The sequence below is a fragment of the Penicillium crustosum genome, assembly GCF_028827405.1.
Source record: "Penicillium crustosum strain IBT 35664 chromosome Unknown utg000002l_segment0_segment0, whole genome shotgun sequence".
In the NCBI taxonomy this organism is placed as follows: Eukaryota; Fungi; Ascomycota; class Eurotiomycetes; order Eurotiales; family Aspergillaceae; genus Penicillium; species Penicillium crustosum.
The window spans coordinates 6,614,395-6,642,370 of record NW_026623123.1 but is presented as its reverse complement, the minus strand read 5'-3'; the positions used below and the strand labels follow the sequence as shown (position 1 = coordinate 6,642,370).

The 27,976-nt window shown below is 48.2% G+C and overlaps 13 protein-coding genes across 13 annotated transcripts; 5 read left to right on the top strand and 8 right to left on the bottom strand.

The window, feature by feature from the left end:
• Window positions 1-281: 281 nt before the first annotated feature.
• N7487_006046 (mediator of RNA polymerase II transcription subunit 11) lies at window positions 282-880 on the bottom strand (the record flags this gene model as incomplete). The annotated part of the gene is made up of 2 exons (XM_056873793.1): window positions 282-746; window positions 800-880. The coding sequence occupies 2 exons, from the start codon at window positions 878-880 to the stop codon at window positions 282-284; spliced, it is 546 nt and encodes a 181-aa protein (XP_056731513.1).
• A 1,303-nt stretch (window positions 881-2,183) lies between these two features.
• Window positions 2,184-4,709, top strand: N7487_006045 (putative transcription initiation factor TFIID subunit; the record flags this gene model as incomplete). The annotated part of the gene is made up of 5 exons (XM_056873792.1): window positions 2,184-2,405; window positions 2,516-2,654; window positions 2,708-2,751; window positions 2,802-3,616; window positions 3,671-4,709. 5 exons carry the CDS (start codon window positions 2,184-2,186, stop codon window positions 4,707-4,709), a joined length of 2,259 nt encoding a protein of 752 aa, XP_056731512.1.
• A 548-nt stretch (window positions 4,710-5,257) lies between these two features.
• ppe1 (putative ribosomal protein/carboxylic ester hydrolase (Ppe1)) lies at window positions 5,258-6,858 on the bottom strand (the record flags this gene model as incomplete). The annotated part of the gene is made up of 5 exons (XM_056873791.1): window positions 6,631-6,858; window positions 5,995-6,533; window positions 5,848-5,938; window positions 5,538-5,791; window positions 5,258-5,466 (listed from the first exon to the last, which is right to left on the bottom strand). The coding sequence occupies exons 1-5, from the start codon at window positions 6,816-6,818 to the stop codon at window positions 5,258-5,260; spliced, it is 1,281 nt and encodes a 426-aa protein (XP_056731511.1). The 5' UTR covers window positions 6,819-6,858.
• A 1,565-nt stretch (window positions 6,859-8,423) lies between these two features.
• Window positions 8,424-9,257, bottom strand: N7487_006043 (3'-5' exonuclease; the record flags this gene model as incomplete). Its single annotated transcript, XM_056873790.1, has 1 exon — window positions 8,424-9,257. One exon carries the CDS (start codon window positions 9,255-9,257, stop codon window positions 8,424-8,426), a length of 834 nt encoding a protein of 277 aa, XP_056731510.1.
• Window positions 9,258-10,214: 957 nt separating this feature from the next.
• N7487_006042 (uncharacterized protein) lies at window positions 10,215-10,947 on the bottom strand (the record flags this gene model as incomplete). The annotated part of the gene is made up of 2 exons (XM_056873789.1): window positions 10,215-10,280; window positions 10,330-10,947. The coding sequence occupies 2 exons, from the start codon at window positions 10,945-10,947 to the stop codon at window positions 10,215-10,217; spliced, it is 684 nt and encodes a 227-aa protein (XP_056731509.1).
• A 327-nt stretch (window positions 10,948-11,274) lies between these two features.
• Window positions 11,275-12,929, top strand: N7487_006041 (aldehyde dehydrogenase; the record flags this gene model as incomplete). The annotated part of the gene is made up of 3 exons (XM_056873788.1): window positions 11,275-11,327; window positions 11,377-11,418; window positions 11,474-12,929. 3 exons carry the CDS (start codon window positions 11,275-11,277, stop codon window positions 12,927-12,929), a joined length of 1,551 nt encoding a protein of 516 aa, XP_056731508.1.
• Window positions 12,930-13,350: 421 nt separating this feature from the next.
• Window positions 13,351-15,066, top strand: N7487_006040 (DUF2417 domain-containing alpha/beta hydrolase; the record flags this gene model as incomplete). The annotated part of the gene is made up of 2 exons (XM_056873787.1): window positions 13,351-13,560; window positions 13,639-15,066. The coding sequence occupies 2 exons, from the start codon at window positions 13,351-13,353 to the stop codon at window positions 15,064-15,066; spliced, it is 1,638 nt and encodes a 545-aa protein (XP_056731507.1).
• Window positions 15,067-15,682: 616 nt separating this feature from the next.
• npl4 (nuclear protein localization protein 4) lies at window positions 15,683-17,962 on the bottom strand. Its single transcript, XM_056873786.1, has 4 exons — window positions 17,847-17,962; window positions 17,641-17,771; window positions 16,119-17,577; window positions 15,683-16,054 (listed from the first exon to the last, which is right to left on the bottom strand). Exons 1-4 carry the CDS (start codon window positions 17,937-17,939, stop codon window positions 15,773-15,775), a joined length of 1,965 nt encoding a protein of 654 aa, XP_056731506.1. The 5' UTR covers window positions 17,940-17,962; the 3' UTR covers window positions 15,683-15,772.
• A 1,557-nt stretch (window positions 17,963-19,519) lies between these two features.
• On the bottom strand, window positions 19,520-20,300 carry pst2 (putative NADH-quinone oxidoreductase Pst2; the record flags this gene model as incomplete). Its single annotated transcript, XM_056873785.1, has 4 exons — window positions 19,520-19,615; window positions 19,676-20,072; window positions 20,133-20,218; window positions 20,274-20,300. 4 exons carry the CDS (start codon window positions 20,298-20,300, stop codon window positions 19,520-19,522), a joined length of 606 nt encoding a protein of 201 aa, XP_056731505.1.
• A 904-nt stretch (window positions 20,301-21,204) lies between these two features.
• On the bottom strand, window positions 21,205-21,969 carry yth1 (cleavage polyadenylation factor RNA-binding subunit YTH1; the record flags this gene model as incomplete). The annotated part of the gene is made up of 1 exon (XM_056873784.1): window positions 21,205-21,969. One exon carries the CDS (start codon window positions 21,967-21,969, stop codon window positions 21,205-21,207), a length of 765 nt encoding a protein of 254 aa, XP_056731504.1.
• A 607-nt stretch (window positions 21,970-22,576) lies between these two features.
• Window positions 22,577-23,619, bottom strand: N7487_006036 (ketoreductase sphI; the record flags this gene model as incomplete). Its single annotated transcript, XM_056873783.1, has 2 exons — window positions 22,577-23,148; window positions 23,205-23,619. 2 exons carry the CDS (start codon window positions 23,617-23,619, stop codon window positions 22,577-22,579), a joined length of 987 nt encoding a protein of 328 aa, XP_056731503.1.
• Window positions 23,620-24,315: 696 nt separating this feature from the next.
• N7487_006035 (tautomerase family protein) lies at window positions 24,316-24,738 on the top strand (the record flags this gene model as incomplete). The annotated part of the gene is made up of 1 exon (XM_056873782.1): window positions 24,316-24,738. The coding sequence occupies one exon, from the start codon at window positions 24,316-24,318 to the stop codon at window positions 24,736-24,738; it is 423 nt and encodes a 140-aa protein (XP_056731502.1).
• A 1,608-nt stretch (window positions 24,739-26,346) lies between these two features.
• On the top strand, window positions 26,347-27,658 carry N7487_006034 (glycoside hydrolase family 18 protein; the record flags this gene model as incomplete). Its single annotated transcript, XM_056873781.1, has 4 exons — window positions 26,347-26,534; window positions 26,618-26,642; window positions 26,707-26,941; window positions 27,012-27,658. 4 exons carry the CDS (start codon window positions 26,347-26,349, stop codon window positions 27,656-27,658), a joined length of 1,095 nt encoding a protein of 364 aa, XP_056731501.1.
• Window positions 27,659-27,976: the final 318 nt, after the last annotated feature.

Genomic DNA, 27,976 nt, shown 5'->3' with positions numbered 1-27,976 from the left:
GATAATTATCCTGCTCGGCTAGGCTGATGAACTATACCTGTCGTTGGGTTTTCGTTTTGTATAGCGTAGTTCTGTGAATATCCGTGAACGCTAATCCATACACATTTTGCGCCTGGGGTTGGTTGTATGTGTACTTGGCACTCTGTAAATATATGTACCATCTTCCAATGGGACTCATTGTATTCGTAATTTCCATGCTGGTGGCAGCATATAGCCCGGGGTATCATAAACGCATGAAGCAAAATCAACCAATCTCGCCGAATTAACAGATAGCACACCATTCAATCCACCTGCATATCCTCTGGTTCATTTGCTGGCCTAGAATCCTTGCTTGTCTCGGAAGGCTTCTGCATCTGCTCAACGAATTGACGAGCAGCCGCCCACAATTCAGCCTCCTTATCTTTCCCAACTGTATCCTTCCGGCTATTGAGCCGACTGATATCCAGTGAGTTTGGAGCTCGCGATTTGGCTCCCGCGACTCCTTCGTTTCTGGCTCCAGCTTTTGTGTCCCCTGCGCGTGAGGCCCTCTCGGGTCCTACGAGAGATGATTCCTCTAGGGAGTATATCTGGCGACGGAGGGAGACATCGGCTGAGGAGAGAAGCGCGAAGTATTTTGCGCTTGCTTCTTTGAACCGCGTTTTGTGCGAGTCGAGTGATCCATCTGGTGCAGCGGAAGAGGGGCCCGGTTTGGCGTTGGTCAAAGCTTGGATCGCGAGACCAGCAGATTGGAGAAGTTTGGTAATATCCTAATGAATAAGAATCAGTAGATGGTTCTTGATAGTTTATATGACCGTAGTACCTTGTCCATATCATTCAGCTGTCGAATGCGATCGGCGGAGGTAAAGACAGGTAGCTCTTGCGGCGGTGCATCTTCTTTCATGTTGACTGGTTGGGCGTTGTACGAAGGGGGAAAAAAATTAGATAGCTACTCTGTAGAATCAATTCCACCGGCTTTTCAATTGTAAAATGAGAGATCGAGATCCCCGTGGAGATTGGGATGCTTGTTAGTTGTAGTCACGTGATGGAAACTGGGGAGGTCTTAATAAGCGGTGAGGTAGCCTGGCTCGTCGGGATATCAAATTCAAGATATCAAATCCACTATTCTATTGTTGAACGCTGAAAGTCCCATATACCTTTGGGCGCTATATACATTAGACAAAACACTGATAGCTGACCCTCTAAGTCCATCATATAAATCGCCGGCGATTGTACGCAACCCTGCTCTGTTGCCATCCTCCGCCGCAATCTGAGGATCTGTCTCGAAGTTGTTGTCGATTAGTTGTCGATTATGTCGGCACCAGGCGGGGCCCCAAGCCCTGGACCTCGCAGTGGCAGTATGGGACCAGGTGTAAACGGCAATGGGATGGCGATGCCTTCCCAGCAACCATTACCTGGAACTCCTGTTCATTCTGCACCGACTCCAGGACCCAGTGCACCACCAAGTGGTGCTATGTCACAGCAGAATTTGAACCAAATAGTAGGTGCCATTGTGATTTATTTGTGCGTTGTTCAAGAAGTTTTCCTCGTCCCCCTTTATTATCCCTTTGCGATTATTGTTCCTTGCACGTTATGTCCGTCCTATGTGTTTCGGAATCAGCCGAGTTTGGGAAGCTTGATATATGGCGAAATTTCCACTGGATGCCCCCAGAACGTGATGGTGGATATCCAAGACAGAAGCCTCTGAGGCGGTTTGCCTCAACCCCGACGATATTGAGGATGCCACGAGCCCTCGAGCACCCTGTTCATTGTCTATTGCAGCTCTTGGATGATGATCGTTGTCCATTATTGAAACCCCAAGCTAGTGCACGACAACGTCGGTCATTTGGTTGATACGACAAGGCCAGGAACTCCCCGTCCATTGGTCATTGCTGCCTGTGGATGGTGATGGAAGTCCAGACGGAGGACCGCGCGGGTTTCTCTGCAATGCCGACAATATGGTTCATTTCACAGACCTCGAAGAGCATTGGTATCTAGCCGTTACTGCCTAACGCGCGTTCAAGGTCTGTGACTGAGAACCCAAGGCATCACAACTCAGAATCATCCACAATTTTCTTCACGCGGTTCTCATCAACAACCATTCTTCACACTTTCACGATTATCATCTATTTGCCAACCCATACTTTTCTTTCGTCTTTACATAACACACACCACCTTCGAAAGATACCACCAGAACTGTTGTGGCTATGCCAACTCGAGACGAGGATTGGCAGCCTTCTCGCCGGCGCGCAGCTCGCCGGCGCCCATGCCCGACCTCGCAGGCGAAGAATACCAAGAAGGGACAACAGCCGGTAGTTGCTGATGTGCCTGCGGCTGATGTGACTCCAGCACAATCTGCGCCGCATCCACCCATGGCGAAGCCTTTGCGTCCCCTCACTCCTGAGGAGAGACGCGAACGTGAACAGGCTGTCTGTTTGCTCAATTAGACTCCCCCCATCACGCCCTGCTTGTCTTGCGATTTTTTGTTTGCTTGCATAAGTTTGGTTTGAATTGCACGCTGACTTTTGATATTTTGTAGGTTATTGATTATTTAGCCAAGAAGGGCTACAGCCGTACAGAGGCAATGTTGCGTATGGAATCTGCCAACCAGGAGATTGACGGGCGTCCGCTCCCTCAACTTGGAGAGGATTCTCGTCCTAAAACTCGACAAGGCTTCGGTGAGCTGGTTATTCCACCAGGCGATCCAACATACCAACTAATACATTTCTAGATTTACTGAAGAATTGGGTTGAGGAAAATCTTGATCTGTACAAGGTGCGACAAACAAGAAGCGACTTGACAACTCGATGCTAATTCTCTCACAGCCTGAACTTCGGCGTGTTCTATGGCCGCTTTTTGTCTATTCCTTTTTCAACATGGTCACTTCCTTCTATCCTCAGGATGCCAAGTCATTCTTTGAAACCAACAAGAACATGTTCCTCCCTGAGCATACCGACGACGTCCGCCATTTCGAGCCTATCAGCTTGCCAGAGCATCTTCAGGACAACTCCGTTGCTAAGCTTTACCGAAACAACAAATACCGCGTTGTATTGAGCAACCCCGCTTACACCAATCTTCTCCAGTTTCTGGAGAGCAAGGATAAGGAGGGAGGTTCTGTCATGAACGCCATTCTCAGCAGCTTTTGCTCGGTGAAAACTTTGGACCGAGCAGCAGATGACCGATTCAGTTTCGCTGCCATGTTGAACCAGATCAGTGCGGACCAGACCTTCCCGGCTGAGGATGAAGGCATTCCGGGGCACCACCCCGGCTCGGCTTATACCGGTGACAACCCGGCCATGGCCGGCACACTCCCCCGCCTGAAGCTTGGAAGACTCCCCATGGAGCAACTTCTGGAGGAGGACGTGCGGGCTGAACTAGCCGAAGAAGATGCGAAACAGCCTCCTGCCCCTGGCCGTAACACGCTCATTCAAGAATTTGACCAAATGATCAAAAATGAAGATGACGACGAAGCACCTAATCGTGCAGATCTTCCTTTCCCTCAGTCCACTGCTCGTGACGTTCAGATTGAGGTGAAGAAGGTCATGGAACATCGCGACCGGTTCGAGATCAAGGCTCGCACAGGTGGTGTCGGTCCTGGACTTAGTGTGTGCATGTTCACATTCCACAACACTTACGATGGGTATGTTCATCTGATCAGTCCTATCAACACAGAGCTTTACTAACAAATACACAGAGTTACTTGCATGGACTTTTCAGATGACAGCCAGCTTGTTGCCGTCGGATTCCAGCAGTCGTATATTCGAATTTGGAGCCTTGATGGCACAAACATTCAAGCTGCTGACCCTGACCTTGATAACTCGCCGCCTGCCAGTTCACGTCGCCTTATCGGCCATTCTGGTCCCGTCACTGCTGTTGCGTTCCAGCCCTGCGCATCTGCTCGCGAAGGCCTTTCGGGTGATGACAAGGTCGCCACCAATGCACGCTGGCTGCTTTCGTCATCCATGGACAAGACTATTCGCCTTTGGTCTTTGGATAGCTGGCAATGTATGGTCGTATACAAGGGCCACGACCGCCCTGTCTGGGACCTAAGCTGGGGACCCTTCAGTCACTACTTTGTCTCCGGTGGATCTGACCGGACCGCCCGTTTGTGGGTAAGTGACCAAATTCGCCAGCAGCGTATCTTCGTCGGCCATGACCATGATGTTGATGTCGTCTGCTTCCATCCCAACTCGGCATATGTTTTCACCGCCAGCTCTGACCACACTGTTCGCATGTGGGCTGTTTCGACTGGTAATGCTGTCCGTATGTTCACTGGTCACACTGGCAGCATCACCGCGATGGAGTGCAGCCGCGATGGAAAGCTCTTGGCATCCGCCGATGACCAGGGTTGCATCATCTTATGGGACCTAGCTCCTGGTAGACTACTGAAGCGCATGCGTGGCCACGGCAAGGGTGGAATCTGGTCTGTCAGCTGGAGCGTGGAGTCCACAGTACTGGTCTCCGGTGGAGCTGATGGTACCGTGCGAGTTTGGGACGTGGCTGGTTCTCAGGAAACTACTCAGGGTGGTCGTATCATCGGCGAAACAGGTACTGGAACCAGACTTGATGCAGCCGCAAACCCCTCGACAAGCCAGACCAAGAAAAAGAAAGGGAAGGACGTCGTTGTCACGGCTGACCAAATCAGCGCTTTCCCGACGAAGAAGTCTCCTGTCTACAAGGTCAAGTTCACCAATATGAATTTGGTGGTTGCGGGTGGTGCCTATTTGCCTTAAAAGCATTTAGCTCATTTTTCCTTGGCGTCATACGCTATTTTTTTTTTTTTCTCTCAGAATACCCTTACTCCTCCTTGTATTATCACATCCCTTTTCACGATCCGCGCATGATGATTCCGTTTGATGGAATCCCGGTGGCGTTCGGAATCTCGAAAACTTGATTCTCGGTGTTTATCGATGGAGAGGCACGAACGTTTTACCGTGCCCGGAAGCTTTTTTTCCCCTGTTTCTTTGCTCTAATGTTTATCGCAGCGGGGTGGTATGAAGCTTCGGATTGGAGACTGGACTTCCGGCTGCCCTTTGTGGCCGAGTTGACCTGGGCCCAAGGATCTTCTCAACCCGTTCGAAAATGAGACTTTTTCTGCTCATATGATTATGTTTCCGTACATAAGAGTAGCTAAATCCCATCAATTGTAGACGTAATTTCATTAGAGAAAGAGCCTTGCAGCTCACCTATTTGCTCAAGAAGCATATGTTGACATCTATGGACCACCGGCCTCTCATTGGATATCATATCTCATTTCAAACACCGAGACAAATATAAGGTACTATCTCAGGTGCCCCGTTGAGCCACCAGGTGCACCAGTTCCCTTCTTCATCGCGGCTGATGCCTGCATATCCGCCACCTTGGGTGGAAGCACCAACGCGCTCCGGTCGTTACGTCGGTAAAAGTCCGCCAGGATCTGCGCAGTTTTCGCAGGCTGGTCTTCGTGGACAAAATGACCTGCTTCAGGAAAGACCTGGAGTTGATATTTCCCTGTAACACTAAAGTGAGCATGATGACGAATGATTATAGACAGCTGACAGAGATATCTTCGAAGCGCATACCTTGCATTTGCCCGATCATCAACTCTTTATCTAGTCTGTCGGTACCAGCAAGTAGTAGTAGCTTGCCACCTCGTGCATCGAGGAACTTCCTACTCAAACCAACAAACCAGTTTTCCCAGAAGGGTTTCGTTGCGGAGAGGTTGGTGCGCCACACCCAAGGACGAGACGGGTCGCTGGGCTCGCTTTCTTCATATAAGAGGGACGGAACCGAGGCGCGAGCGGAAGTAGAGTTCCGGATTGTGCGGGAGCGAGTACTTGTGGTGTTTGTAAGTCATGATGGGAATAAAAGATAATCGGGAGGGAAACATACTGCCATTCAATTCCAGATAGCAGGGATGGAAATCGGGTGGGACGAGTCGAGAGATATTTCTCCATACTCTGTAGGGCATCCATTGCAGACCCTGTCAAAAAGGGATATCAGTATCTGATAGGACATAAACCAAGAAGCCCAGCATACCTTCAACTACGTCGAACACCGCGTATGCCAACAGCTTTGTGCCCAGCTCTCCTTTCTTCGCGACATCCGTAATCACCGCTCCACCGAGACTGTGTCCAACCAGAATGATATCAGGGAGCTTTCCCCAACCCATCCTGGTTTGTGTCTGGTAGATCACATGGACTAGATCCCGGCTCAGGGTCTCAAGACTAAGGTCGAGCTCAACCTGCCCGGATAATTCTGCCTGGGCTGCCGCTGCCGTCGAAGGAGCGTTATCGCCAGTCTTGCTGTCCAATGGAGTCACGACAGTGCGGCCATGGCTTCGAGCATCTAGTGACAAAATTCCCGCCTTTGGGAGGATCTTCCGAATCTCTTCCGCGCACGTCGCGAAGGAAAGTCCAGATGAACCAGCCCCATGGTGCATGACAAAAAGCGGACCTGATTCAGTTGGCGGTGTTAAATAAACATGGTGGACAATATGGAGATTATCCACCTCTTCTGGAAGAAAGAGCTCCTGGTCAAAGAAGTCTGTCCATGTCAAAGAGGTTTGAGATGATTGTCTATGGTCGCATGTTAGGCTTATGTCTGAAAACCGGCTGGTCCAAATAACCAATTGATCCCAATTTGAGCTCGTAGAGATTGGAGAAGTAAACGAACCGTCGGCCCGTTCGGGCGAATAGCTGTCGCGTGGGTGACGGGACCATCGTCCCGGTCGATGACAGCGAGGAAGCCGAAGAGCCATCCTCCCATGCATCCTCTGAATAACTCATTGATTCAGGCATTGGTGCTTCGGGTGGGAATTTGGCCAGTTTTGACTTGGCAAATGATTTCTGAAGGTCACTCATCTCAAGTGGGTACCACGGCTGTGTCGATCAAAAGGAGGGGCGCATGGATGAGGGCTGTCATGTATGTGTGTTCTCTTCCACCCACTGCCGATAATTTCTCAAAGCGGAATGGCTTATGGTTTTTAGTAGAAATAATCGAGTCCATTCACATCGGGTGATTGCTGTGTCGTCACCTACCGCTGACTAATATCATTGCTAGCCTTCCATGACTGAGGGGTCCTGCCAAAGGTGTAGAACTTGTAAGTGTCCTTCATCTGGAGTTCCTAGCAATAGTACCTAAACAGACTTCTTGATGGCTCGGTCTGTAATTCACCGATGAGGGAGAAGTAAGTATATATGAGCAATTATCTCAACTAGCTACACGGGCAAAGTACCGGCAAAGGGAGGATGAAAATCAAAAGACGATAATTATATCCACTATCCTCTATAACATGCATCTCCTCGGTCATGGATTTTATAGTCCACAAATGGCTATATTGTCAATCTTCAGGGCAACAAATAGCACGAGCTGTATAACTTTATGCTTACGTAGTGTAGTATAATGCGGATGTGGTATATTTGTGAAAGCAGAGCAGGCAGTACATATAAGGAAGAAACTGGTAGGATTGAAGGTGCCACATAACTTATTCTATAATATTTGGAATAATAAATGTAACGAATGGCAGTCAGGTCAACATTTATAAGTACAGTAGTACCTACACCATAGGCGTATTTCTGTTTGTTGCACGCAATGCGCATGTGGTATATACTTCCAAGGTTGTAAACTTTTGCTTATCGTCTGTATAAATCCATATGCAGAAAACATTCAATAATAACTTAAAAGGATCATTTTGTCTTTGTATATACCAAGGCGAGAAAATCTGTAGTGAATGACGATACTATGAGGAACTGCGATAATACCTAGATAGCGGGTGACCAAAGGTAGGTGTATAGCAGGCTATACAACCAAAAAAAAGACACTCACTAATGTCTGTGAACTGTGAGGACAGATACCTCTATATAGAATCCCAGAGATATGCGGTGGCTTTCATATATGTATATATCCTTTTCTCGTTTCAGCATAACTGAAACCTATCCCAGTTGGAAGTGAGAAATTAGCAATAGAAGAATACTGACCACATACAAGGAGGTAGGGGCCACCTATATAAAGACGCAGATACAACAAAGACGCCCAAATGTTTGACAACATTATATCTCCAACATTACGTAAAGGGGCGTGAAATGAGATCAATTGTAATATTCAAAAGTCCTGGTATAATTTAGCATCAGGAAGGAGGTATAGTACTGAATCTGGTTTTTGGCGCATCATGCTCTGTGCCCCATTGTATCTTTGAGGGCGCTCTTGGATGATTTTGTTGAGCATATCTTCAGGCAACAGTTTGAGGCTCCATATTAGCTGCATGAGCCTTGAGAGCGGCCCGAACACTGCATCTTCTGTGAAAAGAAAGGTATCCAGGACTTGGAGTGTGATACTCCTAGGAAACTTAGCTTAGTATTGTTAATTCTGTCGAAGGCTGAGGGATATCAATTTGACATGTTGAATCGGGCCTAGAAGACAGGTTGGGCTAACCCCATGAAGAAAAAATCAGTAATTTGCTCATCAACTTAGTCAAGCCAAGGATCTTTCAACGGCTCCTTGTTGACCGGTTCTTCAGGCTTTGGAGGCTCCTTACTTCGTAATGCATCAGCCCCAGCCTCCAGGTCGAGAGGGCTTTTGATGAAATGCAGTAGCACCTGCCTAGTAGCCATCGCATCTTCCAATGCACTGTGTCCACGCTTTCCCCGTTGAATTTTCAGGCCAAGCAAGTCATTGGCCAAGGCCTTGAGGCTCCAAGTCCCCCGGAAGGGTCTCTCAAGCGGTCGAAACACCGCATTAGCGGTAAGGATTTCCGTCTCGATGATTGTGGGGTGCACAACTCCCAAGACATTCAGGTCGTTATGGAGGGCGTGGCCGACCATGATGGTGTTACTATCCATATGTTCAAAGAGCATTTCGCGCGCTGCTTTCCACTCTCGAAGGGCGAGGTTTTCCTTCACTGCAGCTTTCATACTGGCACACGTTATGCCGCTCGATCGGGTGAACCAGTCTCGGACGATATTGGTTGGATGGACGAAATTGTTGGTGAGAACATCTCCGGTGAGAAGGTCCACGACCACTAGAAAGGCTAGCTCTTTGCGACGCTCTGAAACCCCGACCATCTCGCAATATAGAACAAGCGCCTGCCGTCTTGCTGCGTTTTCATTTGGAATTGGGCTCTCGATGAATTCCCCGTACTGGACAACCCCACCAGCGGCGCAACGAGAGCCATAGCCACGAGCCGAAATGGGTGTATAGTGTTTCTTTTTTAACACTTCTTCTGTGTGCACCTTTGTTAGGAGCTGGCCGAAGAGCTCCCCCTGCTCATCATTTGAAACGAGGTTTGGATCATCAGACGACATTGCAGGCTTCTTTCCCAAAGGTTGAGGATAGGGACGGTGACAATCGGTGGTGATTAGGATGATAAAAGGGGATAGTAGTAGACGACAATGAAGTTTTTGATGTTCAGTTTCAATGAGATAGATAAAAAGGTCTTCGAGGGAGCGAAGCGGGAGCGAAGTAAATAAATAAGAACAAAAAGTAAACGATACAGGGAAACACACATTTATTCAGGCAGCGCAGCTTACGAACAGGCATCACAGACGTGAAAAAGGCTCGGCGTCGAGTATACTTTCAAGGTTGCGAACGTTTCCTGTCCATTCGGCTAAGCCTGCTCGCTATGTACATCAATAAGTGGATCAAATTGAAGAATAACGCAGTCTCGCCATGCATTCGTGCATAGTAAGAGAAGCCATTGGTCATGCCATGTTGTGATCAGATTCATACGTGGAATTAGATGGCGAGAACGAGCACCGGAACAATCTGCAAGAGCTTGTTGTAGGCAGCGAGATACGGTAAATAGCTTGAATGCAATTAGGCCGAGAAAATTTTAAACCAAAGGCTTTCTGTCCAGCTAGCTGATGACCAAGGTGGTGCAAGTTACAAGACGACTAATCATGGACAGTCGCAAACCGTCTTAAAACAAAAAGAGGATCTTTATGTCTGTGAACGTAGGTAGCTCCCTTCACATGGAATACCAGGAAAATGCGGTGGTGGCTTTGAATAGATAGCTTTTCCCTAATTCCAAAATAGATGCCATCTTAGGTATAAGGGACAAATAAAATCTACCAGAGAAGAATAAATCCAAATACAATCAGGCAAATGGGGCTGTCTACCTACATAGTCCTTTGAGAGTTGACACAAAGAACAAACAGGCCGATACAACAAACACACCCACAAAGTGTTCCACGACATTGCATAAAAAGGCATGGAATGAGACCAGGTCAACTATAATATCCAAAAGCCCTTGTATTATTATCCTAGCATCGATGAGGAGGCGCAGTACTGAACCTTGTATCTGCCATGTAGACGGCAATGAGTGCAGCCTGAACAAAACAGTTAGTGTTTGTTTACCAGAACATAGATTACACTCACGAGCGACAAGTCAAACCCCTCAGCCACAAGAATCTCAAGCACCTGTCGTGGCATCAAGGACACGTCACCTTGGGAGGTACATTTGGGTAGTGTCTTGTTCATCGTCATGCTTTCACGAACATCAACCACTTTCTGGCCCCCAACACTAGCCGAGAATCCTTGCCACGCATAACTGCCGGTCTCTCGGACTTCGACCGTTGCCATTCTATCGCTTTCGCTTTTCGAGTCGGGCTCCATCGAGTTCCGAAATGTGAGTCTGTAGACGTGTTTCATGTCGACCCTGAAATCCACAAGCTCTTCGTCTTCGTTGCCGGGCAGTCGCACCCGCAGTGGTCGTTTCCATGCTAGGACTGCCGCGCGAGACTGGAACATTGGGAGTCCTGAAGAATCGCGAAATTCGCGAGCTGGGGTGTCACCATATTTGTGGCCAGTGACTGTGAAAATGGTTGAGTCGTCCCAGTATCTCTTGATAGTATATTCATTGGGCGAACGGTGGTCATATTTAGGTTTTAGGTAGAGGAGAGTTTCTTCGTCGGCGATATGTTCTGGTCTGATTCCGACAGGATGCGAGAGTGGCTTGACAGTTTTGTTTACCGGTGTCGTATAGTCAGTATACATGGTGGGGGGGGGTTGAAGATGAAAACAGTGCAGGTCGCGACGTTTCAATTGAAGAAGGGATCGACATGGCCCCTTTCCTCGATACGTTAGTCCTGTGATCATGGTCAATGCAATCCATTCCTTGACAGGACAGGACAGGACCTGAAGAGAAAACCCTCTATAAACGGAAAGTCGGAAGGTCGAATGTTACTCCAAGCTCGACCCCTCACCTGGGCAATTTCCCCCCTTTTCAAGGGAGATAAGCCAGATAAGCACAATTTATAAAGCATCATTGCCCCGACTTTTGGGGTGTTTCTAAGGGTTGAATATATTTGAATAATTTCTATCATGGAATATCGTTTGTGGTTGGCCGGCAAAGAGCAAGATGGGAAGGCAAACCTGTGGGTAACGGCTATCTTGACACTCGAACCAGCACTGACAATTCTACAGAATTCCCATTGAAGACCCAGCAACCGGAGAGATCTTCGCGCAGTAAGTTGATTCGCCGGCTTCGGAAAATGTTGGATCCCAGCCTAACCATTGATAGATGTCATGCAGCCTCGCCAGAAGATGTCGAGACTGCCATCTCCGCCGCCCACGCAGCATACAAGTCCGGTGTATGGTCGCGTGCGAGTCGTCACCATCGTGCCGATGTGTTGGACAAATGCGCAGCGCTTCTCTCTGATGCACTCCCACAGCTCATCTCAATAGAATCAAAGCAGACAGGTCGCGTGATTCGAGAAATGAAGGCCCAGGTCCCATCTTTAACAAGATGGTTCAAATACTATGCCTCACTGCTAAGAGTCGAGGAGCGCTCTGTTCTGCCGACGATGGGTAAGCTGCATAACTTTGTCGATCGAGTGCCTCTCGGAGTGGTCGTTCAGATCACCCCGTTTAATCACCCGTTATTGATCGCCGTGAAGAAGCTTGCTCCAGCCCTTGCCGCTGGAAACAGTGTCATAATTAAGCCCAGCGAGCTGACTCCATTGACAACGCTTTTGTTGGGCAAAATCCTTCATGAGGCCGGAATCCCAGATGGTGTGTTAAGCGTCTTACCTGGTTATGGAGCTATCACCGGAAAAGCACTGGTTGAGCATCCCTTGGTAAAAAAGGTGGATGTGACTGGTGGCACTGAGGCCGGCAGAGCCATTGGGAAGATTGTGGGTGGAAATCTGGCAAAATACACTGCGGAGTTGGGTGGAAAGGCGCCCTTGGTCGTATTTGAGAAGGCCAACATCGATACGGCGATCAACGGAATCGTCTTCGGAAGCTTCATCGCAAGTGGACAGACGTGTGTGGCCAGCACCCGGATTATAGCGCAAAACTCCATCATGGAAGAGTTACTGCTTAAGCTCAAAGCTAAGATTGAGAGCATTACACGCCGAATTGGGGCCCCGAGCAACCCGGAATCAACCATGGGGCCACTTATCTCTGAGAAGCAGCTGCAAAATGTAGAGCGCCTAGTCAACAGCGCTCTAGATGGGGGAAATGCGGTTTCTCTCATCGGTGGAAAGCGGATGGTTTCTCAAAGCCCGCTTGATGGGTTCGACTTCGAGAAGGGATACTTTTACGAACCAACGCTACTTGCATCCAGCAAAGGAAAAAACAGCATTGTGGAGACATCTATATGGCGCGAGGAGGCGTTCGGTCCTGTTATTGTCGTTGCTGGTTTCGATGACGAGGAAGAAGCAATCGCATTGGCAAATGACAGCGAGTTTGGATTGGGAGCCGGTGTATGGACGCTTGACCTTCCCCAAGCTTTCCGAGTGTCGGAACAGATTGACGCAGGAATTACTTGGGTGAATACCCATCATCGAAATGACCCCAGCAGTCCATGGGGAGGTGCGAAGTCTGCGAGTGGAGTTGGAAGCGAGAACGGAGTTGAGGCTTACAATGCCTACACAACATCGAAGAGCACAATCATAAACTATGCTTCTCCTGAGGAGTCCTTGGCTGCGGATGACTGGTTTGGAGATGGCTCCGGCAATGTTAGATATGGTTGAATGGAGTCATGTTGATGGTTTCTCCGGACTCTGTTTCTCAAATCCTCGAATGAATCAGCATAAATATCAGTAAGTAGCTACCAGCTAATATATGTGATATGTGATTAGCAGAATACGTAAAGGAAATTATATGTAGGTTAGAAGACCACCTCTACCCACTCGCATCTCAACTTTGGCCTCTTTCGTAGTATACCTTAAGGTAATACATCGACATTTTTCGTATTTTGTGACAAATAAATACGCCAAAATCCACCAGAGTAGTCAATGACCGTACTACCTGAATATTCCAAGATATAGATCTGCGTTACTCGGGAACAACCTGTATGGGAAATGTATGATGTCATACCCATCAGCCTAGATATTATCAAGTTGGGCCTGGGTCCATTTCTTCAAACATACATTCCCCTCTTGATTAATTTACATGAAACTTGCTGAATCAAAGATCGACACCAATATTCAATATGTCACTTTGGGGTCGCAAAAAGATCACAAGTCCACAGGCCCACCCCATACCCAAAATGGGGAAGAAGGTCGACATGCGCCTGAGCAAAGATTCGAAGAACCTACTGAGCGCTCAAGATTGCTCCCTGTAGACAGGAACGAGGGGTTCCTAAGCCCAGATGATCCTGCAGTAAGTCTAATAAACCAAAACCACACTAAATTTAAAGAGCATACCAAAGACAAGTATGATAGCTAACACTAAAACAAGGTATCGCCCTACAATCTATGGAGCGTGCGCGCGGTGCGCGGCGTGTCAGTCCTCGCATTGGCACTGAGCTTCATATGGTGGACATTCCTGCTAGTCTCCATCTTTGTCAGTCCACCGATGATCCACCCGCGGGGATCGGGTTTCTTTGCCTTTTCATATACCACCTTGGCGACAGGATACCTCGTCCTTGGACTCTTGTTCTTCGCAGTTCCATCCAAGCCCATGACTATATGGGCCATTATACTTGCCGTTCTGCTGTTAGTGGACATGTGTATTATCCTGGCTGTGCCGCGAATCCGTCTTGAAGAGGGCTGGGTGGGGATCGCTTCTGTCGTTTGGGTAGCTCTGATATCTATCTATCAGGCCATCCAAAACCGAGCGGTTGCTTGGGGTAAGCGCGAGGAGGAAGAGCGTCTTACTGGTCGAGAAGAGACTCGACGCTCCCTTCTGGAGTGGATTGCTGTTCTCGCTGAAACCATTTTACTGGCTGTCATGGCGATCGCGGCTGTCTTGTTCACAGCGACTCTGATAATGCGTTCTTTTGACGCTGGGCTCGAGACTCCAGGTAAGCGGTACTTGGTGCATGGTGATAGCTATCAAGTTCATCTCGCTTGTGTTGGGAACAACACTGCGGATGACAAGGCGCCAACGATCCTTCTGGAAGGTGGCAACGGACCTGTTGAACATACACTGCAACCCTTTATCAACGATATCTACAGTCGTGGCGGTATCAACAGATACTGTTATTGGGACCGACCAGGATTCGGATGGTCTGACAATGCACCCTCGCCCCATTCTGCGGGCATGTCAACGGACGTGCTTTCAGAGGCCCTGGCTCTTGCAGGCGAGACCGGTCCATGGATAGTCGTTTCTGCTGGAGTTGGCAGTCTTTATTCGAGACTTTTTGCTAGTCGCAATCTTCTCGAAGTTCGCGGCATCTTCATGATCGATCCCCTCCACGAGGCATACCTGGGAGACATTGGGCGAGCCGGTCGTGGATTTTTGCTCTGGCTTCGTGGTATTATTTCTCCACTGGGATTGGATCGGCTTGCAGGCGCCATTTTACGCGGCCGTTCTCGCCAGGACCGCGTCGTTGGACGTTCGGCTTACCAGTCTGGGAAATACATCAAAGCAAAGCTACAGGAAAGCCTCGTGGCCGTTACCATGACTGCTGCTGAGATACATTCCTCTCGCCATATCCAGATGGGTCATGCTCCTGTAGTCGTTGTGAGCTCTGGTCAAGAAGTTCGAAAGAGTTCTCAGTGGGCGGAGCGACAGGAGGATCTTTCTCATCTTACGGACAACCTTTTGGCTTGGGATATTGCTTATGATGCACCACATGAAGTATGGAGTACTGGACAGGGACGGGAGGTATTGGAAAGACGTTTGAAGGAGCTTGTCCAAGAAAGTCAGGCGCATGAGCTATGAGGATTGTCGGTAAGTTGTATTATCTGGGAGTTTGACATCTTCATTCGGGCGTTCATGGTCAGTGTGATATTGGAGAAGACAGGGAATTTGTCGTAATTTTGTACCATGAAGTACATTCCCAAAAAGTTGATGCTATGGTTCACGGTGCGTAGTAGACTCAGTCTACGGCAGGTCCTCGTTTGACGTCACTGCCACGCGCTACGTAAACATAACTTATCTGCGAATATGTATGCAAATATGTACATAAACTCATTAATCCCCATCGATCTAGGCATATTGTACAATCACAGACTTCTACCCGTCGACATGTGTATGTTACCCAAAAAAAAAAAGCGTAGATTTCATTAAGGAAGCCCCTGAGACGAGAGTATGAGTGGATTATTTCATTATAGCACACTCCATGGCTCTAAGACGCATAAGACGCATAAGGCGCAAACTGGACTTCGAGTGGTATATTCGTCGAAATGCAATGATATCGGGCAGAGCTTTAGCCTGCTATAACTAGCCGACGGGCCCAAGGGCCTACTAACTTCCATTCCCGCACCATCAAATCTGCATCTCGGGTCGGCGAATCGACAATGTCTCGGGGGAAAAGGCGACGAAAAGTGCCATCCTCGTAACTTTTAGGGCAACACGGTGGGGAGGGCGGAACCGAAGGGTCTGGGGGAAGTGCGATGAAAACCGAGCGGCAAAAAGACGAAACCCGTCACTCTAAACTAGCTCCCTTAAACCTCTTAGCAAGCTGGTCACTCTCGGGACTGGGAGATATGGACCGGGGTAGGGCAGAGGGTGGGGAGTTGCGGCGTTTCCGGGTTTGGGAACCCGAGCGAGAAGGCTCAGCCGGTGTGGGCCAGGGGCGCTTAGGGGGGCGCTCACCACTCTCTTGAAGAATTGTCATCAACGTAGCCCATCCTGGGGTATTCACGAGCTGCATGCCCTCGACGGGGGACTTTGTTCTGGCGACGCGACAGAGCAGCGATTCCTCATCCTGTTCGAGAATGCGAGTTAGCGTCACATACACTAAATTGAAATATACACAATATAACACCGACCTTGCTAAACGTGCCCACTCCATGCAAGAAGCACAGGATGTGGAAGTCGGAAACGCCTTGGATAGCTTTATCGGGATCGCCATGGGACATGAGTTTCTGGGCAACGTGTCGAAGCTCTTGGCTCTCGCCGATGACTTCACGGTTTTCGATAGGGAAGCGACTGTTGGTGAATAACGGGGATGAATCTGTTGGGAATCCGTGGGTGAGGGTGACTAGCAGGAAATCGACTGGGAAACTCGGCTCAGCGCTCTCCTGTACGCTTGCACCGTACTCATTAATTCGCCGGTAGAAGACCTCGGGAATGTATCGTGTCCTGTTTCCGAGATCTTCGTCATGCTCTGATTGCACCAGCATGACGGTTGGGTCCGCTGAGGGCTCGACTATATCTCCTCGAACCATCTCGACTGCAGACACGGATGCTTGGTATGAGCTGATAGCAATCGCACCTGTCTCGTCTCCACTGAGCACACACGTCACGAAATCCGAGCCGAACTGACCAGTCCGGCTCCATTTCGTTGATTTGGGGTTTTGTGCCTGGAGTCGTGCAGCGAAGGCGATTTCGAGTGAAGACAAGAAGTATGAGTCGATATGCCGCTTGCAAACCACCGAACCATCCCCACGGCCGCCATCAACCAAGTCAGTAAAGATGACACCAACCTTCTGCAATCCGCAAAGACGGGCTACCTCGTCCACTTCCTTTTCGTTGTGCCAGTCATGGAGTGTTACGCCATCAACTTCGCCTGTTTGCGGGGGTTCATAGATTGCTTCCACAACAGCCTTGACACCTAGTGGTACTTCAGTGTATTCCTCATATGTCCCATACAAGAAACCCAGCCGTTGAGCACCTGACTTTCGCCAGAAATCAAGCAGGGAATTGATTAAATCAGGGGATGAGAACTCCACATGGTCTACCATGCGGAATTCCTGGGGCTGCAGACTGATTGCGCTTGGTTGACATTTGGTGCAAATGCCCTCCGGCCAAGGGGAATGTCCCGATGGGCAGTCGCTTCGCACCCGGTAATATGGTTCATTGAGCGGAGGCATGAACGAGGTTCCCATTTCGGGCTTGTTGGTCGCGGCATTGATTTTCCGCAGGTATGAGTGGAAAGAAAGGTGCTTGATCTTCTTCTCTGCCATGTTGTTCGCATCGTAGGGCTCAAGTGGCATACAGTAATCACACATGCCTCGGGGACCGTGCCTGCACATTTTGTGATCCATGCCACGCTTGATCTTTCCATCTTTCTTATCTAAGAGATTGTCCAGCGGTGACTGCTGCACTAGCTCCCACGGGTTCTTAGTTGGAGCGGACGAACTTGGCTGCGGACGGATTGGGACTGTCTGTTGCTTGGTAATCGGTGCTCCATTCAGTCGGTGTTCTGTAGTGGTAGATGCGGTGCCGTTTGAGGGTCCATTCTGTTGTGTCTGTTCTTGGTACCCAATAAAAAGCTTATCTCCATGCCTTCAATTCAGCGGCGCGTGAGTAATTCAATCTCTAGAGGCCAATATAACATTCGACACTTACTTCAGGCCAACCTGCTGAAGCGAAACCCCTTGTAGGCCTTGCAGTAGTCTCTCCTCACCACCTGTGCCGATCGGTTTATTGGAGAGGGTAATGGACGAAGGTTCGACATTTGACGGGAGGTGTTCTAGAATCTAATAGCGGTTGCCAGATTAGCATTTGACTCTAATCCTGCTATCACTTTCTTCTCACCAAGTGCGGGGAGATACCTTTTTTTGAAGTGATGGGAAGAGTTCCTCCGGGCTGACCGTAAGTCGAAATTGGCCATTTCGACTCTCGAATCGCAGAAGAATGGAGGTCATCCTGGCCCTGATAAAACTAGAGCACGGTTGAAGAGAAGGATGGAGTGATATTGGCTTCACCTTCCGCAGTACACAAGTGGAAAAAGAAGACCGAGAAGACACATGCAAGTGAAAGAAAGAAGCTCGACTCGAAGCTTCCCTGGTCACGTCACAGCTGGCGGGCGGTATGGTACCTGGCTGACAAAACACCCCGCGGTCGGCTGTGGAGTTTTGGGCGAGGCGTCGGTAAAGTTGTTACGGATACAGAGCTTTATGTATGTACATTACTCCCTAGTAAAACGATGGATATGTATAGATACACCTAAAAGCCCGTAGAATGGGTTGTTTTTACAAAAGGTAACCTTTAGCTGTTATTATTTGAGGTTTCCGTATTGATTCAGTGCATGGTTAATCATCATTCGCGCGAGCAAGCCTGGAATGTATCTTAAATGGCAAAAGGAAGATTGGCCAATTTGTTAACTATACCGGCGCAAGTTTTTGTTTTCATCGCTCGGGGGTTTAAGTAGAGTAACAAGAAGAAACACGATATTGGTTGCTTTATGATCTTCACACGTATGAGGGACATATTTACATATTTTGAGAGACTTGCGTTATAGACAGATAACCAAGGTGACTGCGCCCTCTTAACTAAATCATAAAACAAGCTAATTAGATTCCTACTTTTTCATATAGACTATGTTGTCATACCCAGTGAAGTCTCACTGTTTATATTGTATTTGATTATTTACATACAAGGTTTTACATACTATTCGTGAAGGTATTAGGGTAGTGAGCATGCGGAGATAGCAGCTTGTTGCTATTTAGTTAATACACAATACCAATACCCCCGATAGTCAGCATAAAGTGTAGTGGGTTCTAGCCTTCCATGGTTTTGGGTTTAAGCCTTTCTACATTCAAGACCCACGGGTCATTTCTCTCCAATGGCCTCGCCGTACTTGGGTAATAGAATAGGAACGAGCACGAACGCTAAAAGCCCAAGCAGCGAGTTTTGCCCTCCAATCCCTTTGCTGGCCTAATGAGAGGAAGAAGGGCGCCAAAGGACGGTTGTCATGTGGTTAAAGTCGCTGTGCGGATGCCACGCCTGCCAGATGAGAGTCAATTATAGAAGGTTGGATAGGTATTTAGAAGTAAAAGCGCAGTAGGTGCTAGTAATGAGCATTTCTCGTCTAGGGAGAATTTCTGCATGTTTTACTTGGAAAAAGAAGGACAGAGATACGAATTGCTATGCGTTTGCGCAAAAGCAATTGACAATTCTTCCAAATATATCTTCCATTAGGCTAGAGATAACTGGCTGTTGAAAAATGGAAATGGTATGCCCGTATCGTCATGAATTAGTCGAAACGCCGAGAGAACGCCCCAGGGAGAACAGCCGAAAATTAGAGAACACAAGAAGAGAGACATGGGCCTAATTAAAGAATGGTACATTTCTTAGGCAAACCGCATGGCCCCTCGTCACTCTTCTCCTTCTTGGCTGGCTCCTGAGTACCCCGTTGCTCCTTAGCAGGCTGCTCGGTCTTTTGAGCGGCCGCCTGAGCAGCAGGAGTCGAACTTTCCGGCTTCGACTCGGTACTACCATGGAGTCACTGGACCTTGGAGACGGTCTCGTAGAAGGCCTTGCCCTGAGCGGTGGCAACCTCAAGCTCAAGCGCGGAGGGCTGGCGGGAACCGTCGGCACCCTATAGACGAGATGGTCAGTAAGAATAACGTATTGAGGTGGGTCTGTCATGTTAACTTACAGCGAAGGTACCAGCACCCCAGGCGCTACCACCGTGAACCTCGTTCAAGTTGCTCAGCTGGGCGAAGACGGTCTTGTAGCCGAGGGGAACGTAGATGAAGCCGTGGTGAGCGAGAGTGCTCATCGAGGCAAGAGCAGTGGACTCCTGACCACCACCCTGGGTACCGGTGGAGACGAAGAGACCAGCGTACTTGCCCCAGAAGCCACCAGTGGCCCAGATGCCACCGGTCTTGTCCCAGAAGGTCTTCCACTGAGCAGGGAAGTTACCGTAACGGGTAGGGATACCGAACAGAACAGCGTCGTAGGCGAGGAGATCGGCGGGCTCAATGACGGGGTAGCTGGCCTTGGTAGGAGCGTGCATCTTGGCCAAAACTTCCTCGTTGAGGGTCTCAGCGATCCTAGAGACATAAAAATGTTAATCAAATGATATAAAAGGTAACAATGGTGGTGTGACTGACTGGAAGATCTCGGCTTGGCCACCAGCGGACTCAATGCCCTTCTTCTCGGCCTCGGCCAAGGCCTGGATGTGGCCGTACATGGAGTACTGTTTGGACAGTTAGTGAGATTATAGAGGAATATATTGCCATTGGAACACGCACGTAGACGATTGCAACCTTGGGAGCCATGATGATGGTTTGGGAATTGTAGTGTGAATGTAGAATGAATGAGATATGCAGAGCGGGGAGGGGAGCTAGTTATAAAGGGTTCACACCCCGCCAGAAGGAATGTGTTAGGTACCTCATCCACCATATTAATTAGTATGTGGACTCAGGTACCTCTATGATTAGCTGCGCAACAAAGCATCAGTCACCCATGACAGAGCACCCGAGGATGGAATATGATTGGCCGAACAGGTTCCACTCGGATATAGCTTTGGCTTTAGTGATTCTTACTGAAGACTGACAAATATGATCTCGGGAAATTTTGCGCGCTAAGGACGCTACTACGTGCCTTAGTAGAGTTACAAAATCATTAGTAAAAAAATTGTAAGTTGTTCAGATTCTACTAGAAAAATATTGCTTTGTCAACTGCGGAATTAAGAGGATATACATCTCTACAGTGCTTATCATGATGTCATGAAGTCCCTTATGATTTCTTCACTGTGTTGACCATACAAGGCTCCGATTTCATCATATGAGTTCCAAGATTAGATTGCTGTAAGCTGACACCGGCGTACTTAGGTCCGGTGGCTGACTATTAACACGAAGAGACATGTGGTTTCACTGCACAGATTTATTATTGCCAGGCGAAGCCAGTATAGCAGAAAGTATATATAATACAGCAAGGGTGGAACAAGGACGTCTTCCTTGTAACACCAGTTATGCCATTGAGCTCAAGTGAAAAAAAAAAAAAAAAAAAAGGAAAAAATTGATGAATATTCTTGCGTCAAATTCAATGGGGGGTATCGCGGGACTAGCGCAAGAACCATAAACGAAAAGAAACCAAGTCCGTGGACCCCTTGCTGAAGCCACACCTCACTCCATGCCATGCAATGTCGCCAAAAAAAAACCCTTGCGATAAGAATTCCACCTAACCCCTTCCACGCCCGCGGAAGCGACCACGCCCAAATCCACCACCCCGACCACGTTCGTTTCGCCATTCTCGTTCCCGTTCTTTTTCCCGTTCTTGTTCTTCACGGATGAGAACTCGTTCATGCTCAAGTTCTTCCTCCGTCTTTTCAGTGCGCATTGTAGGCCGTGGTAGGTTCTCCGGCCAGCGAGGGTGAGCATCGGCACATGCTTTTCCATCGGGGCAGAATCCGGCGAGGTAGAAGGCACATAGACGTCGGCGGACGTGTCGCTTTGCACATAGTGGTCCCAATTCGCAATATCCGCGGTCGTAGTGCTCGCAAGGCGGCAGGCGTGCCTCCTCACGGACATGCTGGTAAAGGCAATCGTCACCGTTGGTGCAGTATCCGGATCGTGAAAATGACTGGCATTCTGGCATTCGTCGAAGGTTATATTCGTGGAGGTATTCGCATTTCAGACCTTTTTTGCATAATCCCTTGAGAAAATGTTTGCAAACTAGCGATCCGTGTGTTGTAGATGGCGCCATTCCGGATGCTGTGGTAGTCGAAGTTGTCACACGAGATGGAGTGGGATGGCGATCTGGACAAGCAGGTCCTAATGGGCAGTGTCCTTCACTATAAGCTTTGCAAACAGGTACATCGCTGGCGAGTCCGAAGCCGAAGCTCTTGCGCAGAAACGGTGTGAAAGAAAATTCATTGTAGCTAGGATCGCGTGTCGGTTCGGCAGATATGATGTGTGCAGCTGCGCTTTTGGTGTCGTTAGCCATGGCTTAATGAAGCTGAAGCGACAGGTGAAGTGTGGAGGGTGAAGAGAGGATCGGTGGTGGTCGCAAGTCAGGTGTGTGTGTTCGATTGACTATGCCCGCCTCTTTGTGGATGGAATTTCACGAGTTGTAGAGAGATTGAAAATCAGATTCTCGGTGTATTTTAGCTCAAATTGACATGGAGAAGGATACTCAAGGGAGAAGTCGTAGTTGTTGAAGGTTGCGGAGCTGTCCAGGTTGTTCTCCAGTTGTCGCCTTAGAAATCAGGTGGCAAATTGGTGTTTGGCTCGTTTGCATTTTGGCATCCAATTTAACCCATGGACAGCCAAGTCATACTAACCTTTAAACTTACATTAGAAGCAAAATTCTGATTGATATATTAATACCCCTGAGTGTCATGCTGTTCGTCCCTTGGAAAATATGTCACCGTACGCTTAAATGGAGACAAGGATATATAAATTGGTAAATATAGAAAACCAGAAGCAACCAAGATGACAGAAAACTAAAACCTAACGTCCAATCCAATTGCTATCTATTTCAAATTGAGACTACAACTGATATCGTGAAGTACTGCTGTTGACCTATAAAAATGTGTTTCGACAGAGCATATTTACGAGAACCCGAGCTGCTGATCCATCACCTCCCGCACCATTGACTCGAATGAACGCCATTGAATCCCAAGCTCTGTCTCCGCTTTGGTCGCATCAACTGGGGGCGAGACACCTTGGAAATCCTCAGAGATCAATGCTCCAGAATCCGGATAGAGTCTGTGCACAATGCGCGCAATCTCAGAACCCGTCGTCTTCGGCCCGGCCAGGAGATATTTCGAGCCATCCACAATCTTCGGATCGAGTGCTTTGATGTGTGCCTCGGCCACATCTTGAATATGCACTCCTACCATATTTTTAGTGGGATCAGCCTTCATGATGATATCCCACAGATTACCGTTAGACCCCGCGTTGACTGCGTCGGCAGAACTCTGAACAAGATTGCGCCCGTACACAAATGCGGGATGCAACGTCACCAATGCATAGTGTGGCTTCTCTGTCGCCCGGAACTCCCAAGTTGCGTGGTCTGCAAGCAGTTTTGAGGCGTGATACAGGCGCATTGGTGTTGCAGCCGGATTTTGAGGGTCCTCAAAATTGGCATTTTCATCAACTGAAAAGTCCCAATCGTTGTCCTCTAGGGTATATGTCAATACAATTCTTTCGGATATCACAAAGTGGGTTATAAGGTACCTTTCACCACACCACCAGTAGGAATGCCAGTCAATGGAATCAAGGCCACAATGGACGAGGTGATCACGACCTTCTTGATGGTTGGCACCTTAGCTGCTGCTTTCAGCAAGGCGGTGGTCCCCTTCACAGCCGGGGGAAAGTATGTCTGCTTGTCGGTCCCATGGGGAAGAGGGGATGCAAGATGAAGGACATAGTCTACGCCGTTCAACTTGTCGTCGAATGCCGCCTCATCAGTGAGGTCTGGGACGATAACAAATTCAACTTGGTCGCTATACTCCGACAGCAGAGTTTCCAATTGCTCAGATGGCTTGCGAAGACAAACTCGCAGTCGATATCCCGCCTCCAGAGCAGCCACTGCAGTGGCGCTCCCAATGAAGCCAGTGGCTCCGGTGATAAAGATCAATTCATTAGACATCTTGTTGATTATTCAAGTGCTGGTGGGGAGAAAACATTATGTACTGCGCTCAACTGCCTTTTATATCCCTTGATTGTATTTGTAATCTACTAGGGAATCTACCTACGTAGTTTGCCTAAATCTTTATTTAGATCTGGTTGATAGGCCAGGATAAGAAAAATGATGGAATCGACCCACGTCATACTCGCAGCCTGGTTCTAAAGAGAGCCTCAATTCCATGCGACATCGCCATGCTCGACGTCATCATATTTTTAATGTTAGCCTGATCGATCGAGCATATAACCCGACTGATATAATATACAGCCCGAGTAATCGTAAGTGTTACTATTGTGAAGCTCGAAAGGTTGTACGATATAGTAATCAACTCAGGGGCCGAGGCTGATGAAATGATCAAAAAACATGGTGTTACAAGTGGACCCGTTGTTGAAATCAACACTTTTCTATTATACTATCGCACCGAGACATCAAGACTATGTGAGACTGAGCAAATAAGTGATCGTGCATATGAATGATGGAGCGACTATATTTGATATCAGTAATCTGCGAGATCTATTTAACATATTATGATCTTCAGCATAGTATAAGAATGGGCAAGATCCAATACGTGAAAAATATATCAACACATCTCCATTTAAGATTCATCTGAAAACATCCTCAACGAGGTATTATTCTCACAAGAAAGCGGCTTCCTTCAAAATGCCTTCCTGGTACATCAAACATAGTCCAAACACCATTACGGCATCTGAGAAAGAACAACTTGCCAAGTCAATCACCAGGCTGTACGTCTCCGTTGGCCTACCTGCATTCTACGTCCAAGTCCATTTCATCGAGAACATTCCCGGTACTTCGTTTGTTGGTGGCGAACCTCACCCCAACTTTGCAGCCTTGACAATATACCACATTGCCCGTGCCTTCAAAACCGACGAAGCCAAACGAAGATTCTTGGCTGCCGTCGATGAGATTCTCAATCCATTTTTCGAGCCGAAGGGAATGGAATGGGAGTATTTCATCGCAGAATCATCGAGAGACTTGTGGAAGATCAATGGTCTTGTGCCACCGCAGCCTGGATCTGAGGGAGAGAAGAAATGGGCTGAGCTGAACAAGGCTGTTAAGCTCTAGTGTTGCATGAAGATACCGAGAACGCAAATTGGGAATGGGCATTGTACAATGTCTACATAATTCGAGATTATCTATCACGTTACACGTATTTTAAACATCTAGGAGCCTGTTGATTATGCCCTGTAAACATTTCTGATAGCTTAAGTCTATTGACTCTTGCTTGCCTTGGCAGGCGATACCTTCAAGGTACCCACGATAGTACAAACAGAGCGGGAGGTAATAATATGTTGGAACCAAGGTTGACACAAAACTCCTACGCTCACCTTCAGATGCGCTCTATGATCTGTAATCACGCCTTTTTTGTCGCCAAAGTAACAAAACTAAGGTTATCTGAACAAACCTGAAGCCGCGACCAATAACCCCAGGAGGCTTCAAGCGGTTTAGATAGTGGGAGTGCTAGACCTCGACATTTATAGCTTTGTGTAGTTGACCATTTTGGGACCGTTGATCGCAATGAGCGCATTTGGGCATTGACAAGACCACTTTTTCGTTTTATTTTCTCGTAATTGTGCTCTCCATACTTCGAGCTTATCCGAGTAGGCTTTTCTCGTGCGATATAGTCATTCAAACGGTATCCCTGCAGTAGGCAGTAAACATTCCGAACTCGATCACCGCGGGAAAGCATAAAGCCGGAGGCAACATGCATCGTTGCCTATAGTCCCCAGCCTCATCTCCTAGACTCTCTTCCTCGGCGAATCAGATAGCTGTAAATGCTTCCATCATCAAACCGAAAAAGCAAATATCAACCAAACGCGAAATTTTCTTCGCCCCTCTCTTTGTTTGGTCATTAGCTTCGTAAAATATATTCCTCACCGGGGCACCCAACGCGAGCTTGACGCTGTAACCGAATTATCACGAGTCATCATTCTCCACGATAATATTGTTTCATGACGATCTGGCGCCGTTTTGAAAAATCTGTTCGAACACGGGGTGCATTGGTCATGCATGACGATCCACACTCGTACCTTAGTTTGGAAAATGTCCCTGATAGGATTTTCTTACTACATCCGTTGGTTAGATCCGATCGTAGAGTGATACGGAGATGATCGGAGAAGATCCGGTGTGTTTTGGTTCAAGAACAGTTACGGAGTACTGAACTGTGAGATAGTGCACGGAGTACCTAGGTAGGCTGTAAGCACAATCAGCCTTGACCCCGCATCTATGCAGACATCAAGCCATTGCGTACAACGTACTTTGTACTTTTGAAAAGAGAGAAAAAAAATGGTGCGCATATGCTTAGCTTGCATTCCCCGCATCTCGCTGTATCCAATTGCTGATTTGACCATCTACGCCAAGAAGCCTAGTGAAGTTACCTCAGATTTGCATCTGCAAACTGCCTGGCCACCTGGGCATACTCACCCCAATTACGGGGTAGTCCAAGTCCAATTAGCCCAAGTCGTAAAAGGGACGAGGCGAAGTTCCACGTGACGTATTCCAAAAAGGGAAACACACAGCATTGCTTTGGGTACTTTCTTTTTCAGTTCAACTCTTTCTCTCTTTCTCTCTTCCTTTTTCCCTTCTTTTTTCCGAATACCCTTCAACTTCAGTCCTTTCTGTGCTTCCTTTCAATGAGCGAGCTTGTACATTCCTGATCTTGACATCTTGACCATGTTCTCAGCTTCCAGGCTCTTCCGTCGACGGGGCGCGGATCATAACCCCGCTGAGTCCCACGTCTCGTATGAAGTGCCATTGTACACAAATGCGGCCTACTATCCGAATTGGAGAATCTATCGAAAGGAGCCTCCTTCATCTTTACGCTTGGGATTTATCTCTCACGTGTTCTACGCATTTGCCTGGTAAACACAGCCAATCATCGCCGTTCAAAGGTCCGAATCCGAGTAGATGGCTGACGCGCTAATCTCAATTTGGTTTCTCGCAGGGTCAAAGATGATGGCACTATCTATGTAAGTTTCAGTTTAAGCATGCACGTCCTCCAATGTGGGAATATTTACTGACCCTGCGTCATAGCTGAGTGATGAGTGGGCTGATACCCAGATGCCCGTTGACGGCGCAGAAGGTTGCCTTAGAGCTTTTGTCCAATTGAAGCAACAGTATTCTAAGATGAGGGTCATCCTCTCTGTTGGTGGTGGTGGAAAAGGTAGCGAGAACTTCGCTGCTGTAGCCAGCAGCCGGTCCAAGGTGGACACTTTCGTTCGCACTGCGCGGGAACTAGTGGATCAATTTGGAATTGATGGCATTGACAGTAAGGCCGCATTGTCTTTTTGATTCTAACTCAATTTGGAAACACATCACTCACTAAATCTGCTATACAGTCGACTGGGAGCATCCCTCTGATTCCAATCAAGGAAAGGATTATGTTCGTCTCCTCGCACGTCTGCGCGAAGTGCTACCGGCTCCGCGATATGTTCTTACTACCGCCCTCCCTGCTGGCCAGTGGGCATTGCGGAACATTGACCTTGCTGCGGCACAAAAGCATCTTGACATGATCAACCTCATGACCTACGATTTCGCTGGACCATGGGAATCCGAAACAGGCCACCAGGCGAAGCTTTATGGCTCAGGCGTATCTGGTGATTCGGCAGTTTCTTACGTCATAGGGCAAGGAGTGTCCCCTAGAAAGATCATTTTGGGTGTGCCGGTTTACGGGCGATCTTTCCTGGGCAGTAACGGCCCTGGCCAAAGGTACACTGGAAACGGTGGCGAGGATGGTGTCTTTGACTATCGCGATTTGCCCCGACCGGGGACACAGGAGTACCATGACAAGAACATTGCTGCAGCATTCTGTGTTGGCGCTGATGGCGGTTTTGTCACATACGATACCCCAGAAACAGTAAAACAGAAGGCGGAATTTGTGACTTCGTCGAAACTGGGTGGTTTGTTCTACTGGCATGTCTGCTCTGATGCCCGAGGACCGCGCAGCTTGGTTGAAACTGGATACAACACGCTGCATGACATGTGAGAGTCTTCAGGTGTTAGCAAAAGCAAACATTAAATAAAAAATCAGACCTTCTTCTTCGCTGATATCCTGGGAAGGACTGTTATGGCTAAAATGGTCGCCTGTCATTATACTTTAACAATCATTTATTGGGTATTGGCTTGCCGCCTAGGCTGTGATCAGAATAACCTGTGACTAGAAACGGTAAAGCATATAGGATAACATGTTCCAGGTTCAATAAGGTAACATGAGCAGGTAATTGGCCCTTTTGCGGGTAAATATGAGAGACTTTGGACAACCGACGGCCGAGGTTCATCTCCCCCGCATCTTCAGTAGCCTTTA

Coding starts and splice junctions, on each gene's coding strand:
- npl4 (XM_056873786.1), bottom strand. CDS start 17,939: ATGACCTCCATTCTTCTGCGATTCGAGAGTCGAAATGGCCAATTTCGA. Junction 17,772..17,846: donor TCCCATCACTTCAAAAAAAG/GTATCTCCCCGC, acceptor AACCGCTATTAG/ATTCTAGAACACCTCCCGTC. Junction 17,578..17,640: donor CTTCAGCAGGTTGGCCTGAA/GTAAGTGTCGAA, acceptor GCTGAATTGAAG/GCATGGAGATAAGCTTTTTA.